General features: G+C 46.0%; 1 protein-coding gene across 5 annotated transcripts in view; it reads left to right on the plus strand.

Moving 5' to 3' along the window:
• The first annotated feature begins 4,037 nt into the window (after positions 1–4,037).
• LOC104363994 (amyloid beta precursor protein) overlaps positions 4,038–15,681 on the plus strand; it is a 220,877-nt gene continuing 209,233 nt past the window's right edge. For 3 of the 5 annotated variants that reach the window (XM_042789042.1, XM_042789041.1, XM_042789044.1), the window contains exon 1: positions 4,038–4,271. In XM_042789042.1, coding sequence (XP_042644976.1) covers positions 4,212–4,271 — 60 coding nt within the window. In that variant the 5' untranslated portion in view covers positions 4,038–4,211. The remainder of the gene's footprint in view (positions 4,272–15,681) is intronic. The other 2 variants (XM_042789040.1, XM_042789043.1) reach the window with 1 other exon arrangement.

The following is a 15,681-nucleotide window of genomic DNA, read 5'->3' on the forward strand; positions in this document are numbered from 1 at the left end:
TTGATTAGGTACAATCTCTCTCTTCCTATTTTGGATTAATATTTAGGCAGCCTCTTTCTCAGGGCTGCAGGCTGACTCCAAAGGAAAAAAATGTCTCTAGAGGACACTTGCAAGACAGTGAGCTGATTAATTACACCTGCAGTGGTTCAAAGTGTAGCGTAAAACCTAAAGGTTTTCCATTAAAATTAATTCTGTGCTATTGGAAAATACAAATTCCTACTGGAGTTGTCTGAAATAAATCTGGTAATTTACGCTGTAGTAGTTTTTGGAGTACAGAAAAACGCCTTGACTGGGACTAACACAGAGGGTGCCAGCTCAGTAGGATCCAAATCTTTAACTTGCAGAGATTCATTCAGAATTACTAACCCTAGCGCTTTGTTCTGTCCCCTACATGAATCACAAAGGCAGGGGAACGGTATTATCTCCGGTACAGAAAATGGTGAGCACTGAAGCGAAGCAACTCCAGAAGGAGATGGTGAGTCAGCATCAAAGTCTGGACCAAAACTTAAGTTTGCCAACTTGGAGCCCTCTGCTCAGAGTTGAGAACAAATGGGGAAATCATCTCTGTGAAAGCACTGGCTGTAGCATCGTACCGAAAGAAACTGTCTGAGGAATCAATATGAATAAAATACAGTTGGACTAATAACACTAATGTTGTTGGTGTGAATGAAATAAGCTTCCACAATCAGCAATTAAGTGAACATTGGTAAACTGCAAGTATTTTATAAAACCTCCTGCACATATTTGGAGATATTTGGCAATGCCAACACTGTGTCCATGTCACAGGCTGCCTGTCCCCCTTCAGAAACCACAGACGTGTCCTCCCATTACAGCTCTCTTCTGAGACATCCATGGGAGCATCAAGTGGAAGTTTATTGCTTAAAAGTAACTGCAGAATGTTCAAAGGGTTGTGACACTGCTTTTGTTTCCCCCAGCAAACACCTTCAGTTGGCTATTATTTTCAGAGAGGGGCTGGTGAATTAAAAAATTCCCTCTCCTCTTCACCAAAAGAACAGACTCTTTTCCAGGACAAAGTATACATCTGACCTGACAATGTGCTGCTTTGGTAAGTGTGACAACACGTAGATAAAGTAAAATATCCATTCACTTATTTACCATTGAAATTCATTAGTTTATGAAGCAGGCTGAGGTGTTTTATTGCCTATTGTAGAGTAATATCTGCATTTGTGGATAAGGTCCACTTGCTTCATGAGTGTTCAATGAGAAATTGTATGACTGAACAGCATTTCCATATACGTAATGTATTAAAATGAAAAGGCTGTAAAATAATATTAGACATCATTTGCACACAAAGATACACAAGCAGAGCACAGAAGTGGCTAAAAAATGAAACTTGACATGCATGTTTGGTCATCACTTTGAAAGTTACCACATTAAGACTGAATAACAAAGCTTGGCAATTAAAGGGAAAATCACATCTGAACATAATTTGGGATTACTTGCTGAAAGCATTTTATTAGATTCGAATGTAAGCCCTATCATTTTGTGATCCAACCTGTGCTGCTTTCTTCTTCAGGAAGGCGATTTCCATTATTCACCCTGTTGTGAGGTGGTAGTGAGCTTCAGCTTATACTCCAGCTATGACAGCTTCCAAGGTCTGGTAAGACTGAATTCCTATACAAAAATGGCAGTAAAGAAAGCAAAGCAAAAAATGTATTGGACCTTCTATACAGATCCTGAGAGAAGACATAGAGTTGAAAATAGGACACAATCTCTGATTTTTTTTTTCCTATCAGCAGGCCATCTCCAAATTTTGTAGACCTTACAAACAGCTTTCAAAAGAGTCATTAGTTATGACCTTCCAGTGTGGCTAACTTCAGAATCTTAGCAAATATTGTCACTGATTTTTAGATATTGTCTCTGTTTTTTAGTGGCTGTAAACAACACCTATCTCATAGAGGTCTTCCGGTGCCTTTGACTTTTCCCCACCTCTTCACTTGAGCCATCCCTGCCCTCCCCCAAGGTGTGCAATCCCACTGGTCTGCACCACTCCTAGCCACAGGCAAGAGAGACCTCCAGCCTGACTGCCTGCCTACCCTGAGGAAGGAGGAGGGCTTGGTTCATCCAGAGAAGCAGCAGTTGAAATACTGTTTGATTTTAGCACTAGGAAGAAGTGATTACAAAGAATTACCAAGCCAATTTATAATAAAAGGGCTACATGAATCTATTTTGGTCTTCCATCCATCCCATCTGGAAGCCTAATTTTTTTTTTTTTTTTTCCATAACTTGCAAAGAGCTTCCTTCTGATTGCCTCCATTGTTTCTGGAAAGAATTGTTTTTGAATGACCTCCATCAGCTTTAGCAGAATGTTGCTTATTTGCAACCATGGCACTGCCTTTCCAATGGCTGAGTTTAGAAGCCAACGCGGTAGAAACATTTGCACAGCAAATCCTTCTCTAACCCCTCAAAGACATGTGATCATTATCCTAACAAGCAGATAACAGTATTAAATTAACATCGCTAAGCCTGCCATTGTTGTTCTTTAACTCATTTTAATTTACAGGTTGTGTTGTGTCATGGGTGTGTGTTTCTTAAAAGCACCAACTAATTGCACCTGTTGGATATACTTCCCATCTGTATGTTCCTGAGGGAGGGAGGAGCCTCATCTGTTACCTGCTTGTCAGAGATCTCTCAAATTCAGTGAGCGTGACTCAAGCAATTCACCAAAGCCTTCATACATCTCCAGTTCATTCCTTTCTACGAGAAGGTTCATATTTGCCTGAGAGCGGTCTTCCAACTCTAGGGCCTGGCTGAGTGGGAGAAACACCGTGGCACCGTGGTCTCTCACGGCACGCCGCCGCCTGCCTGACGCGGCAGCAGCCCAGGTTGCTCTCTCCTGGGAAGCATCCCTCTGCGTCCGGACGCGGCTGTGGCCAAGCGCCGCGGTGGATTTCCGTCCTGGCTGCGACAGGAGTGCGAGAGCGGTAGCGGGGACAGCGCAGCCCCGGCTCCCATACCAAGCCGTACACCGGGGAGATGCCCGGCCCCGCCGTGGCCTGGCTGCAGGTCCCCGTTACGGGGTGGCTCCGGTGGCCGCTGCCTTGGGAGCCTGGGTGGGAGCTGAGACGCTGCCACAGAGTCCGCAAGTCAGAGGCAGAATGCGGCAGGCGTCATGCTGAACTTCGGCTACAACAGCAGCTTTTTCAACACAAAACTCTCCAAATACTCATTTTTAGCTCTCCTTACAGGTTTACTACGCCAATCATTACAATGCTGTTGAGAAAGCAAGAAAGTAAGTTTGCTTTGGCCCCCTGATTACAAGCTATTTGACAAAGCCCTACATTTTAATTCGATTTCTTCTTCGTTTGACCGCCATAAGCCTCAGCTCTGCTGGTGTTCCGCGTGCCTTTGTCACTGATGGCACTCTCACAAATTTCGCCTGGATCTTGCCATTAGCAGCGAATGCCGCGGAGGCCACGGCCGTCTCCCCGGGGCGGAGGCTGGGGCAGCAGGAGCGCACACCGGGGCTTCAGGTACCATCTCTGGGCCAAGCGCCGCGCATCCCCTCCGCCCGCACGGGAACGGAAGATCCCCGAACGGTGCGCAACCGTGCTAGACAGGACAGAATTTAAGTAGCCTCTGTATCACGCATACGCTTGGATTTGGGTGTGGGGTTTTGGTTTCTTTTTTTTTTTTTTTTTTTTTGGTGAACGCCCTGCAATGCCGGGGGCTGCGTTTTTGTGCAGCACAGCCCAGAGGGGTGACGGCGCACGGAGGCCTCAGGGCGCCGCGGCGGGTGGGCACCGGCTGCCGACGGCGCCGCAGCGGCCGCGGAGGGGATGGGCGCTGCCGGCTGCGAACCGCCGGTACGAGGGCAACCCCCCTCACCGGTTTCAGGCCGGCCCGGGTCAGGCCTAACCCCGGGGCGGCGGAGACGGGGCAGACCGGGCCGCCAGCGCTGCACCGCCCGGGCGCCGCCGGTAGGGGTCCCGGCGGGCGGGGGGGGGGGGGGGCCGGGCCGGGCCGGGCCGGGGCCGGGGAGGGCCGGGCCGGGCGGCACCGCCCGCTCGGGGGCGGGCCGGGCCATCAGCTGACCGGCCCCGCCGCGGCGCTCGGCTGGTGCCGCCGCAGCTCAGTCGCTCTCTCCGGCAGCGGCGCGGCGCCGCGGATTTACAGCCGGACCCCGCCGCGTCTCCCTCTTTTCCCTTCCTTCCTCCCTCCCTCCCTTCCCCCCCCCCCCTCCCGCCGCGATGCTGCCCCACTTAGCCCTCCTGCTGCTGCTGGCCTCCGGCGCCGCTCGGGCTCTCGAGGTAAGCGGGGGGGGGGGCAGGTGGCGGCCGGGCGGGGGCTTCCCCGCCGTCCTCCTCCGTTTCTCCCAGGCTTTGTCTGCCCTCAGCCGCTCCTGCGGCGTGGGATCGGCCGCGGCGGGCGGGGGTCGTCGGCGCCCGTCACGCAGCCGGGCGGCGGGGGTGGGGGGTGCTCCTTTCCCGGCTGCTGTCGCCGAACAATAGGGCCGCTCCCGCCGAGTGGGGCAGCGAGCCGGGGAGGGGGCGGAGGCGGCGAGGAGGGAGCGGGCTAGGAGCCGCCGGGGCTGGCGTGTCCCCCGCCCCCGCCACGCGTGTCCGCGGCGGGCGGCCGGGCTGTCCTTGCTGCCGGGACCGGCTCCCTTCGCTGCTGCTGCTGCCGGGGCGCTTCCCCGTTAACTTCGGCCGCCGCCCGCGGAGCCGTCTGGCGCGGGGGGCGGCGGCGGCGGCGGGGAGGGGCGGCGGCGCTACCAGCCGGCGGCCCGGGCCGGGTTGGGGAGGGGGGAGTCGAGCGTGTCCCGCGGGGGCGCCGGCCGCGCCCCGAGGGTTTCTCCACCGGGGGCTGGGGAAGGGAAACTTTCCCTGCCTGTGGGCGCGCTGCGGGCGCGGGGGGAAGAGGGGTCCCGGCGGCATCTCCCCGCGGGGCGGGAGCCGGGGGCGCGGAGCCGGGCTGCGGGCACCGCCGCCCCCGGCGAGGGTGCTGCCGGCGGAGGGCAGGGCAGGGCAGCGCCTCCGCCGTGGCGCACCCACGCGCAGGTGTGTGGGGCGGCGGTGGGGCGCTCCCCGCGGGCGGGCGCTGCGGGGGGTGCGTGGGGAGGGGGGCGGCGGCCGGAGCCGAGCCGGGCCCCCCCTCCGCCCCCCCCCCCCCCCCGCGGGCGGGCCGGTGCCGAGCGGCGCGGAGACGCGAGAAGATGGCGCCTCTGCAGTGCAGCAGAGAGGCACCGCCGTGCGCGCTGCGGCCGCCGGCAGCCCGCGCCCCTCCGCGGCCGCCCCTGCCCTCCCCTCCCCCGGGGCGGTTCCGCCCGCCCCCGGCCTGGCGGCGCCCTCCGCCGGGCCCCCCTCGGGGTGCGGCTGGGAGCGTGTGTGTGTGTGGGATGGGGGTCTCCCCCGTACCCCACCGCGCCCCCCCCCCCCCCCCCAGTACCAGTCGAGGTGTGAGCGCACCGCGGCTCCTGCCGGGGTTGGGGGGAGCCGGGAAGGCCCCCGGGGGGCTGCGCAAGCCCGGACCTCGAAGGAGGAGGAGGAGGAGGAGGAGCAGACACGGCTGGGTGTCGGTGCTCCCGCTCCCCCCATCGAAAAAAGGTGTGGGAGGGGAGGGTCATCACCCGGTCTCCTTCGGTCCCTGGTTGCCAGACCTTGGCCTTGAGACCTCAGCTTTTGTCCTCCTCGAGTATTAATCCCCCGCCCCTTCTTCCAAGGGGGCTCAGGGGTGGGTGGGGGTGAGGTGAATGCCAACCTTGAGCCTGAAAGCAGAGGTTGAAGCTTGCGCTCCCCCTTGGGCGAGGGGGCGCGGGCCTGCGGCTCAGGTGCCCTTCCCGGGAGGGACCCTGGTACGCGATGGGCGAGGGGAGGCAGCGCTCTGTCCCCATCGCCAGGGCTGCCAGCCACAGGCTCTTGCTTCGAGGTGTCATCTTGCCGGCGTTGAGCAGCCTATACCCAGCCGAGCAATTGTAAATACGCTCAGAGGTTTAAAGCTTCCAGTTACAAAACTCACTTGGGTTTTATCGGCTTGATGCAACCGTTTGTTGTCTGAATGTAACAGAAGGAAATCTCTGCCTCGGGTGCATAGCTGAAGTAAAAAATGAGGTTTTATGATTCAGGCCATGCTTCAGGATAGACCGCGGGGGGATGGGCATTTCTGTGGGGTCCCTGTAGCCCTGGCCTTACAGATAGTTCTGTAGGTATTGCCACTGTAAAGGCGCTTGCAAGAGAGGGGGGCTTGGATTTTGCACCAGAACTGTTGAGGGGAGAGTCTGTGTTCAGAAACCTCTGCAATGGTGTCTGCCTTAGTGATAGCCAGAATTTTCAGAGACATACTTTGCTTCGAAACGTTTGCTTAAACAGGCGTTTCTGCAGAAGCTTTCGATCTTTTTCTGTCATTCCAGATGAATATATGAGACTTTGCATTTCTTCTTTTTTTTTTTAAATGTTTGGTAGTGGGGTAGGTTTTAACATCCGGTAGTCTTGCGATTAAGCATTTGTCAGTCTTAATACCTAAGGTTGATATTTTGAACAAGTGACTCTTTTTCTAATACTAAAATATTTCAGAATAAGAATTGCATGCATGCATTTACGGCACTTGAACTGTCTTCATATGCTGAAGTATGAAATTCTGATGTTTGAATTAGATTCTCTTTAGATCTCTTTTTCTGAAATGGAACATTTTTACTGCCATTTTAACAAATGCTTTCTGGAAGGCAGCAGAGAACCAGTACCTCGCTTTCACAGAGAATGGTATAAGGAAGAGGGGAACCAAGAACAAAACAAATTCTTTCTGTGTTACATAGGAAGAATTCCTTTCTAAAATTACAGGTAGATTAATATTTATTTATGCAGCTTTAAAGGAAATACTCCCTAGTGATGAGCTGGTGATGTTGTGGTTGCTTAGCATGTTGCTTTTGCCACTCATGTGAATCATACTTGCTGGGGTTAGGAAATCCACTGGCCAGGAGCTCTCATAATTTGCAAAACTGTCGTGTTCTTCAGTAGCTATTTTTCTATTTAAAATCTTTCCATTAATTGTCTGATTTCAATAGATAAATGCAACACAGTAACTATCCTTGGGAATGTGCGTGGATGATCCTGGTTTATACATCAAGATTTCTTCTAATTAGCACACTGAGGTTATCAGGATTTCTGCCGTGCCTGTTCTGCTTGCTGCTCTAGCTCCATGTTTATAAGTGAGACTCTTTCACCAGCTGACTGAAGTTGTTAAGGCATTGATATCATACAAGCTGGCCCTCAGAAGGTTAGTTGACAAAAAGTATATTTCCTGACAGCCTTTTTTTCTAAACTGGGTCATGCAGTGCTTTGCAGGTTCTATTTTTGCTCTCTTTTTTTTTTTTTTTTTTTTTTTTTTTTTTTTTTTTTCCCCCACTGGAAGATCCCAAATATTTGTTTGTTCTTGGTTTAGTTTTCAAGCAGACCTTTAGAAATTACTTTGCAACATGGGAAGGGGAACAAAGCTTTTCCTTCGTTTTCATTACAGGTTTTCAGTTCAACTTCCCATCAGTTTTGTTCCTGAACTCCTCTGGCAAAGGCTTTGCATTTGTTGAAGAGTCCCTTTTTGCAGTTCTTTAAAATGCTGCTGTGTTGGGGTGGGCGGCCGCATGGGTGAGTGGAGCAGGGCAAGCGCTGTGGGTTCTGGTATGCTCTCAGGATCCTTGGCAGTCAGGTGGACAAATTAGAAGCATAAAAAAGGAGCTTCTCTCTTGCCCTCCTCATTTGTCTTCTGTTTGATTAATGACCAACAGGCAATTTTGAGACTTGCGTTCTGTTTAAATGCCCTTTCTGGGGGGGTGAGGGGAAGTGATCAGCTACTGTGCTTCTTCACAAAACATGTATATAGAAAACATGAGGGAGCTGACAGGATTTTGGTATTTTTAGGTGTTTTTCTTTTTTCTTTTTTTCCCCATTAGCTGTTTGTGTGACAGATGCAAATGATATTTCTTAATTGTTTTTTATTGATCTGTGTTGAATCGTATGACAAACCTACAAGAAGTATAGATGATCTTTGGCTTTTCAGGACTTTCTCTTTGCATGTGTTTAATAAATTGTAAAGGGTAATAAACAGTTTGGTTTATGAGTTGTATGAAGAAAAGGTATGACAATTTCTTTTAATTGGAAGTCCTGTTCCAATACAAAGCTTGGCTAAATAGCTTAAGAGCGTAGCAACTTAATGTAACTGCTTGATGAACTGGCAGCTGGTTTTCTGAGCAGAATATTTTTTTTTTTTTTAATGACTCAGTAAAATAATTAACACAAGCAGCTGGGTGTGGAGACTTGGTCAAGAAATTAGTAGATGGGATTGCAGGATCCCCTGGGAGGTCTCTGGTCTGATGCCCTGCCCAAAGCAGGGCCAGCTCTGGGATCAGACCAGGCTGCTTAGGGCTTTCTGCAGGTGGGTCTTGAAAATGGAGCTCCAAGGACAGCGCTTGTGCAACCTTGCTGGGCAATCAGCTCCATCCACAGTTTGTTTGGTTCACCTCTGTGTTGAAACATGTCTCCAAGCTGTTATTTGTCTATTTTTAAGGTAGTATCTCTAGGCTTAATATACATCCTTAATCCCGAATACTCTGAATAAATGTTGTTTTGACATCTGTCACATATTCAAAAAAATGTATGTAATAACCAGTTGAAAAAATGGTATTTGGGTTTAATAAAATATTCATAACTGTCAAATGTCCATATATATGTATACCCCTATGTACGTATACATAATGCATTAAAATCACCTGATGTGTCAGTATAATGTATGCAAATATACATTGAAATCCCCATTATATTTGCATATTTAAATCATTACATATCATGGAAATCACCATATGCATACATCTGTGTATGTACATTATATTAGTGTATAGGTTTATTAAACCAATAGTCACTTACATACCTCCTTATATCCTGGCAATGAAAGGATGAAGTTACAGACTGCTACTTATAAAAATATGATTGGGTTTACATATGGCAATAGGTTAATTGAAGTTGTTAGGTGAGCTGTCTGGTGTGGCTTTAACACGTAAGTCTGGAGCTGTGTGTTATTGGATTTAAATTCTGGGGATTTCAAAAAAAATCCCGTGGTGTAAGAAGATTAAAAGTAAAGCAAATTGAAAAAATACCGAATGACTTTCTGTAAGCTTGGTTAACTGTTAGAGCGTACTCTTGTGATGAGAGTTTACAACAGTATCTGCCAAGCTGAGGATTGCCAAGAGCAATGTTGATAATGCTATTTCGACTGGAATAATTTGGTGACAAAGGACTCCTCTTAAGACAAGTTGAACTTTTACTGGCCTGTTTTGTTTTGGTTTTTTTTTTTTTTTTTTGTTTAAAACTGAATTCAGTCAGTCTCATGAGCCCTGGTTCTCACAACTAGATCTGGAATCTGCCCTCCTTCCCTGGCTCTCCTTCAGAAATGCCTACAGTTGAGTTTTTGAAAATACATTTTTCCATCCCTTTTGGTGATCCAGCCCAACTGAGAATATCAACCAGTAACGAATAGCTGGTGTGTAGTTTTGAATCTTCAGCCTTAAATAAGTCGCTTTTCTGCCCTTGATTGTGCTGTGACATTGGTTCTGAAACCTGGGTATTTGCCTTTTTTTTTTTTTCTATTCATTTTGATTAAAAAACTTTGAGAGCTACCTGATTATTAAATCTTGTGTTCGGCTGTAGATTCCAGAAGCTGTGGAGATGCCTCCAGTTACCAAAAACAGCTACCTTATTTTGTGAGAATTTAGTCATATAACAAAAGAGAAACAAAATAAATGGGGATAGTAGCCTCTGTTCAAGGGGTTCAGTTTGAATGACAGCCAATTTTTGTGTGTGTGTGTGTGTGTGTGTACATATGAGTGTATTAAAAAAAGAACACCACACCTTAAGCTCCTTGCTATATGGAGGTTGTAGGATTGTTTTCATACTGCAGTTTGTAGCAGAACAAATACTTGACAATGATTCAAATAATTACAAAACAAAATTTTACATGATGGAAATGTGGGTAAGGGGAAATGCATTCCACAGTGTGTAATTAATGCCAGTATCTTGTAGTGGCTCACAAAACGTGCTTTCCAGGTGACAAGCACATCTCGGTGAATGACTGTAAATATATTAAAATAAGTGATGCTTTTTAGAAGGGTGGAAAACCTTAAACCAGCTACTGACACTAAGGACACCACTATTGCGCAGTCAAGTGTTTCAGGTTTCTTGCCCTGCATTGATTAACAGAAACAGGAGAGAGCGATAGATACTGGTATTGCTGGTTTCTTTACTGTAGCTCCCCATGTAGCATCTTTTAAGTGCTGTGACTTCTTCAGCGGAGATCCCAGACTTCTGACTTGCTGTATTTTCTTGATGGTCCTCCCAGTAAGTTCAGGAGAACTTGATCATCTTCTCTTGAGGACTTAATATTAAAGGGTAAGCATAGATTGCAGTGGTTTACAAGGCTTGCCGAAAGAAGTAACCCTTCTGGTCAGCTGATGACATTCCATGGACTGTGAGATAGCTGAGCTTTAAAACGGAGGAGCACGTGAACCAGTGTGCTTTGTGGGTTTGTAATCCAGTTGCTCTTCTTGGGTGGTAGTTAAACACTGTTTGGCTGGCAGCCGACCTAGCACAGGAGCTGGCTGCTGAAAGCTGCTCTTCCTACTTCCACCAGTGGCCACCACTCTGTAAGCTCAGCCTTTTCAGTGCTTTTTGACCCCTCTCTGGGCTGGTTTTGCGATCCTGTGCTGTATTGAAAGAAACAAGCTGTGCCTTTTTTGGTAGGTTTGGTAGGTGTCATCTTCTGGCAGATGCTTTGGAGTCAGAAAATGGCCACAAGCTTTCAAATTGGCCCAGCTAATAGAGCAGGCAGTTTTTTTTGGGGAAGAGCGCCAACTTCTGAAACCACATTTGCTGAAGTTTGTCTAATAGCATTTAATTAAGGTGTTAGTCCCTTTGCATCCCTTGGGTGACCTGCAGTGGGTCGTGAACAGCCTTTGCACACCTGACCCCTCTTTGGTTCCTGACTGTTAAAGTTAGTGTCCAGTCACTCACTGCAAAAGGCAGAAATCCCCAAGGAGCTGCCTTCAGGGATGGATAACTCCATTCAGTTCCCACTGACCCATTTTGAGCTAATCCAGGTAGGAATTCTCTGTTCTCGTCTTCCCCTAGAGCAGGGCTTATCTATTCAACCATAGCAGATAACATATGATAGGAATGGGGCAAAACTGGTTGTACCTGTTAGTAAAAGCATTTAAAAATTGTTCCTTTTCAGATCAGGCTACCAGTGTGATTCAGTATGGCAGTTTGTATGTTTGTTTGAAATTGCAGCTAGTAAAACAAAGTGCATGTCTAATAGGAGTTTGAGATGGGGGGAGGGGGAGTAAAACCCTATATTGTTTGGGAACTGTATTAATATTGGACTTTGAGGTTTTTGAAACTATGAAACAGGAGTTTACACATACACAGCTCAAATGTAGGTAATATAGTTGTTTGGTGCTAATAGTTTTGAAATACACCATTATTTTTTTTTTCTTGTTGTAAAGGTGAAAATTGCTTCCTTATCCACTTCTGAAATTTAGAATATTCAGTTGACACACCTAGGAAAAAAAACAGACGTGGGGCAGGATTTTGGAGTTGATTTCAAATCTCCATGCTGTGTTATCACGTTGTCTTTGTGCCTGCAGCAAAGTTCTTGCCTTATCAGCACATTTTTAATTGCTCATTCTGAAGCTCTGACCCTGTAAAATTGATTTTTCTCTAAATTATGGTCTCTGCAAAGGGCTGATTTTTTTTTTTTCCCCTCACCACTACCTGCTTTGTCAGTTATCATGATATTGTTTTGAGACAACCAGATAACTTGTTCTTCTTTCTATGCTTAGTTATCTAAATTTATTTGTAGCTGGAGTTTTGGATCTGGAATATGGAGTATTGAGCTGATACAGCAGTTTTATTGCATTCTGCTTATAATTTGAAACATAACTTGAAAAACTACATTTGTTCTCTGTGTCTCGCCTGAAGACATAGAGAGTTGTTTTTTGATGTATTATTGTTAAAGGTTCTATTTCATTCTTGAAGCTCCTCATAAACTAAGTCATGGCTTTTAGGGTTGTTTTTTCTTGAAAAAGAAGCCCTTAAATCCTATATACTGCCTGTTTGTTTGCTTATGTAAACAGTGAAAAATACAGTATTATCTAGGGAAAGGTAAACTGAGGAAGACAAAGCTGTTAAAGCCACTGTCTTTTTGTTGCATTAAAATGACATTCATTATTTTGAATATTTTTTCTTTATAGGTGTTGTAAATTTAAAGGTACTAAATGTTGATCATAGTTTAATTAATGAATACTTAGAATACGGAAATTAAAGGTTTTTGTACATGCATAGCATTAGTAACCTGTAGCATGAGTTAAGCTTCAAAACCACTCAACAGCTTGTTTGATGTTCTTTTGTAGCTTTGCTATGTGTGCCTTGTCTATCCTCTGCCCAGTTTTAACTATGAAGTGGAATAAATTTGCTTTTAATGACACATCTTTCAGCATCCTAATTTCATTGCTCTTTCCTTTTGCCAATTCTGTCATTGTTTCCATTAAATCTTAGAGGGATACTATTGATCTGAAGTTGCTTAACAACAAACTTTTAAACTGAGAATTTTGGAACTCCACGTTGTCGTTATTTTGGTGTTGCTTAACTCCTAGAACTTCGTTTCAAGCAATTTGCAGATGAGAACTTGTCTGTAATTCCAGCATCCAGAAGAATATGACTTATCATGAGAATGTCAGCTTTACATCGTTAAAAAAAAAGGCGAAACAAAAAGCCCCCCAAACTTAGAATTTATTGTTTATATTTTGTGCAGGAGAGTAAGAAGGTGAGTTGGAAAGCCTAAAAAGTTAAAGAGCAAATAAGAGACCCAGAACAAATTTGCGTGTTTGAAGGAGTTTTGAAGACTTCTGAAGGTCCGCAAGGGGACCTAGACACAGACAGTCTCACCTTTGTTTAGATTTGTTTCAACTTTGGCATTGTCTTCTTTTGTTTCTCGTATAGTGGTAATATTGTAAATTGTGGGGAATTTTTTTCTTTTTCCTGCTAACCTTAATGCCTGAAAAAACAGTTTCTCTTTTTCCACGTGCCAGGTGTTCTTTGTAATCATGACAGCATCTCTGAGCTGTTGAGGTGAAGTGTTTTTCACCTTTCACTGCTAGCCTCTTGGGCCTGTTTTGATCCAGGCTGAGCAGACAACTCCGATAGAAATCGGCGCTTGCCTGGTTGGGTCACAAACTTTTATTTTGGTGAACAGCCAAGATGAGATGGGTCGGCGGGAGAGGGGTGGGAGCCTGCGATGGGTGGCTCCTTCTGTGCAGTTGGGGAGGGAGGGTTGTGGTGTCCGTTTGCTTTGGCACCATGAACTGAGCTGTTGGCTTGCCATGGCCGACAGGCTTCATTAAGTCCCTGCTTTGATTATGGGGGGATTTTCCTTTGGTCAGAGGAGCGAACGCCTTTCTGAAGGTGTTTGCAAGAAAATCACATGAACAGATGAGCTTGGAGAGAAAATGTAATCTCTGATAAACAGCAGGGTGAAATTAAATCAAAGCTTTTCACTTTGAAATCACAGTTTAAACTATTTCTGAAGACATACTTAAATGAGATTTAGGATTTGTCAAACACTTTTAGAATAATTCATAGCTACAATACAAATTCTAAACTACTAAGTTCCTGTTTAACAAAAGTTCTGTGGGCAGTGGGTAAAAATACTGAAGGTCAAGACCCAGACTCTGAAAATTGAGGCTGACGTAAGTTGCTTGGTTTGTCTGAACTGTCCCCTTCCATTTGAGTGGGGCTGCACTTGCTTGAATGTAAATGCATGCATAAATGTTTGTAATGTGTTTTAAGGAAATTGTATTTATTAACTGATAAGAGGAAGAAAGCTTTAATTAATCTGTCACTTCAAAGAAAACTTGATTAACAAAAGGCTGTTATGTACTACTTTTATAAGCAGAAAGACAAAATGTGACTTACGGTGCTGTTGATTTGTGAGACTCGACAGTAGCAGGTAGGAATCAGAGTTTTCTGTTGTTGCTGTAAAACTGGTGTTTGCCATTGAGCCTGATAATTAAGTGGCTTCCTCATTTTAAAGAGGGATGTTAAGGTCTGGATCGCCTACTGAAAATGGGCCATGGGAAGGATTAGCGCTGGGTGAAGTCAGGGGGGCCCACCTTGTGCTCCACAGGGTTTCCTCCCTGCCACGGGCTCCTCTTCTGCCTGGACCTCCCTCTGCCTCCATACCCCTGCAACTAAGCAGTGAGGCTTTGCTATGTGGTGAGTTTAGGTAAACTGAGCATGGATTTGAGGTTACCTTGTTGTGTACTAGATGTGGTTTTGGAGAGCTGAGCTTGTCCTCTCCGAGAAGAGCTTAGAGGAGAAAGGGTTGGGATAGGAATTAGTGGCTCTGATGGATAGGTAATTTAAAAGAAAAAAGAAATGCTTTTTATTTCTAGCTCTGGAGGTAAAACCAGATGAGGAAAACAATCTGTAGTTTATCAAAAGGAAGAGTGAACAGTGCCTTAGTTGTCTCCACAAAGAGGAAATACCGGGCAAGGAAAGGCATGCCAAGTACTGCTGTCTGGCAGGCATTCAGATAGGAAACCAGGGACGTGTTTTTGACAGTATGGGCTTTGGGACAAGCTGAGAAGGGAAGTACGTTTTTGCCTCCAGATGTGAAGACTGTGCATCTAATTTTCCAAAGAGGTAAATATAAGATGTGGGGCTTCATCATGGTAAACAGGAGAAACGTAATAGTGTGTGATGTGCAGGAGGTCAGATCAGATGCTGTCTGTTCAAAGTGTGGGATTTAAATTCTGTACTGGTGAGGAACTCCCAGTGCCTTTAAACAGACTCCCTGAGGGGAATACAGTGGTGTCTGGTCATACAAGGTTTTGTAGACAATACCACTGTTTGTAAATACAGCATACGTTATTTGCTTGTTGGCTTTAGGATATGAGTTTTGGTGTTATCAAAATATAATTAAGCCTTAAACTTGATTTTTTTTTTTTTTTTTTTCAAACTTGCTGTGAATTGGCATTTTCTGTGACAAACTGCTTAGTAAGGTTTGGGATTTTACAGTTAAAAATGCATGAATATTTGCAGAACTATTCAAGGAAACAGCTGGAATGTGTCTGTTCTTAGTGTTAAATTGTGATAAAAAGTAAGTGGTAAGTTTTCTGAGCCCTTTGAAAAGTTTAGTTTTTTTTATCAGTCCTGCTGAAACAAAAGACCCTGGAGCTGGATGCTGGCAGGCAGGGCTGGTTGGGATTATTTCCCATGCTGCTGGATAGTGCTGAGCAAGTTTGAATTGTATCTGCTTACAGTTATCTTTGCTCCATGCATTCAGCCCAGCTCTGTGGCTCTCCAAAACGGACTTTTTACAGAAAGACTGAAGCAGTTTTTAAGGAATTGGCTCAAGTTGTAAATGGCCTTAACAGATAAGGAATACTTATGTGTTTTTCAAGTCTTCTCATTTTTTAAATGACTGAGCCTGCAAAAGAAAAATAACCTTGGGAGGATGATCACTAAATAATGTATCCTAAGAGTGATAGCTCCCCAGTGTTTCTTAACAGCTGAGGCTGGTGTAAAAGGCCACAAGATTATTTGGGGAATGTTGTGTTTAAACTGGAGCGGAGACTTTGTTTATATCCATTACTTACTGCTTTGTAATTACAGAGAATAATTT

This window comes from Tyto alba, unplaced genomic scaffold (genome assembly GCF_018691265.1).
Source record: "Tyto alba isolate M040663 unplaced genomic scaffold, T.alba_DEE_v4.0 Super-Scaffold_14, whole genome shotgun sequence".
Lineage (NCBI taxonomy): Eukaryota > Metazoa > Chordata > Aves > Strigiformes > Tytonidae > Tyto > Tyto alba.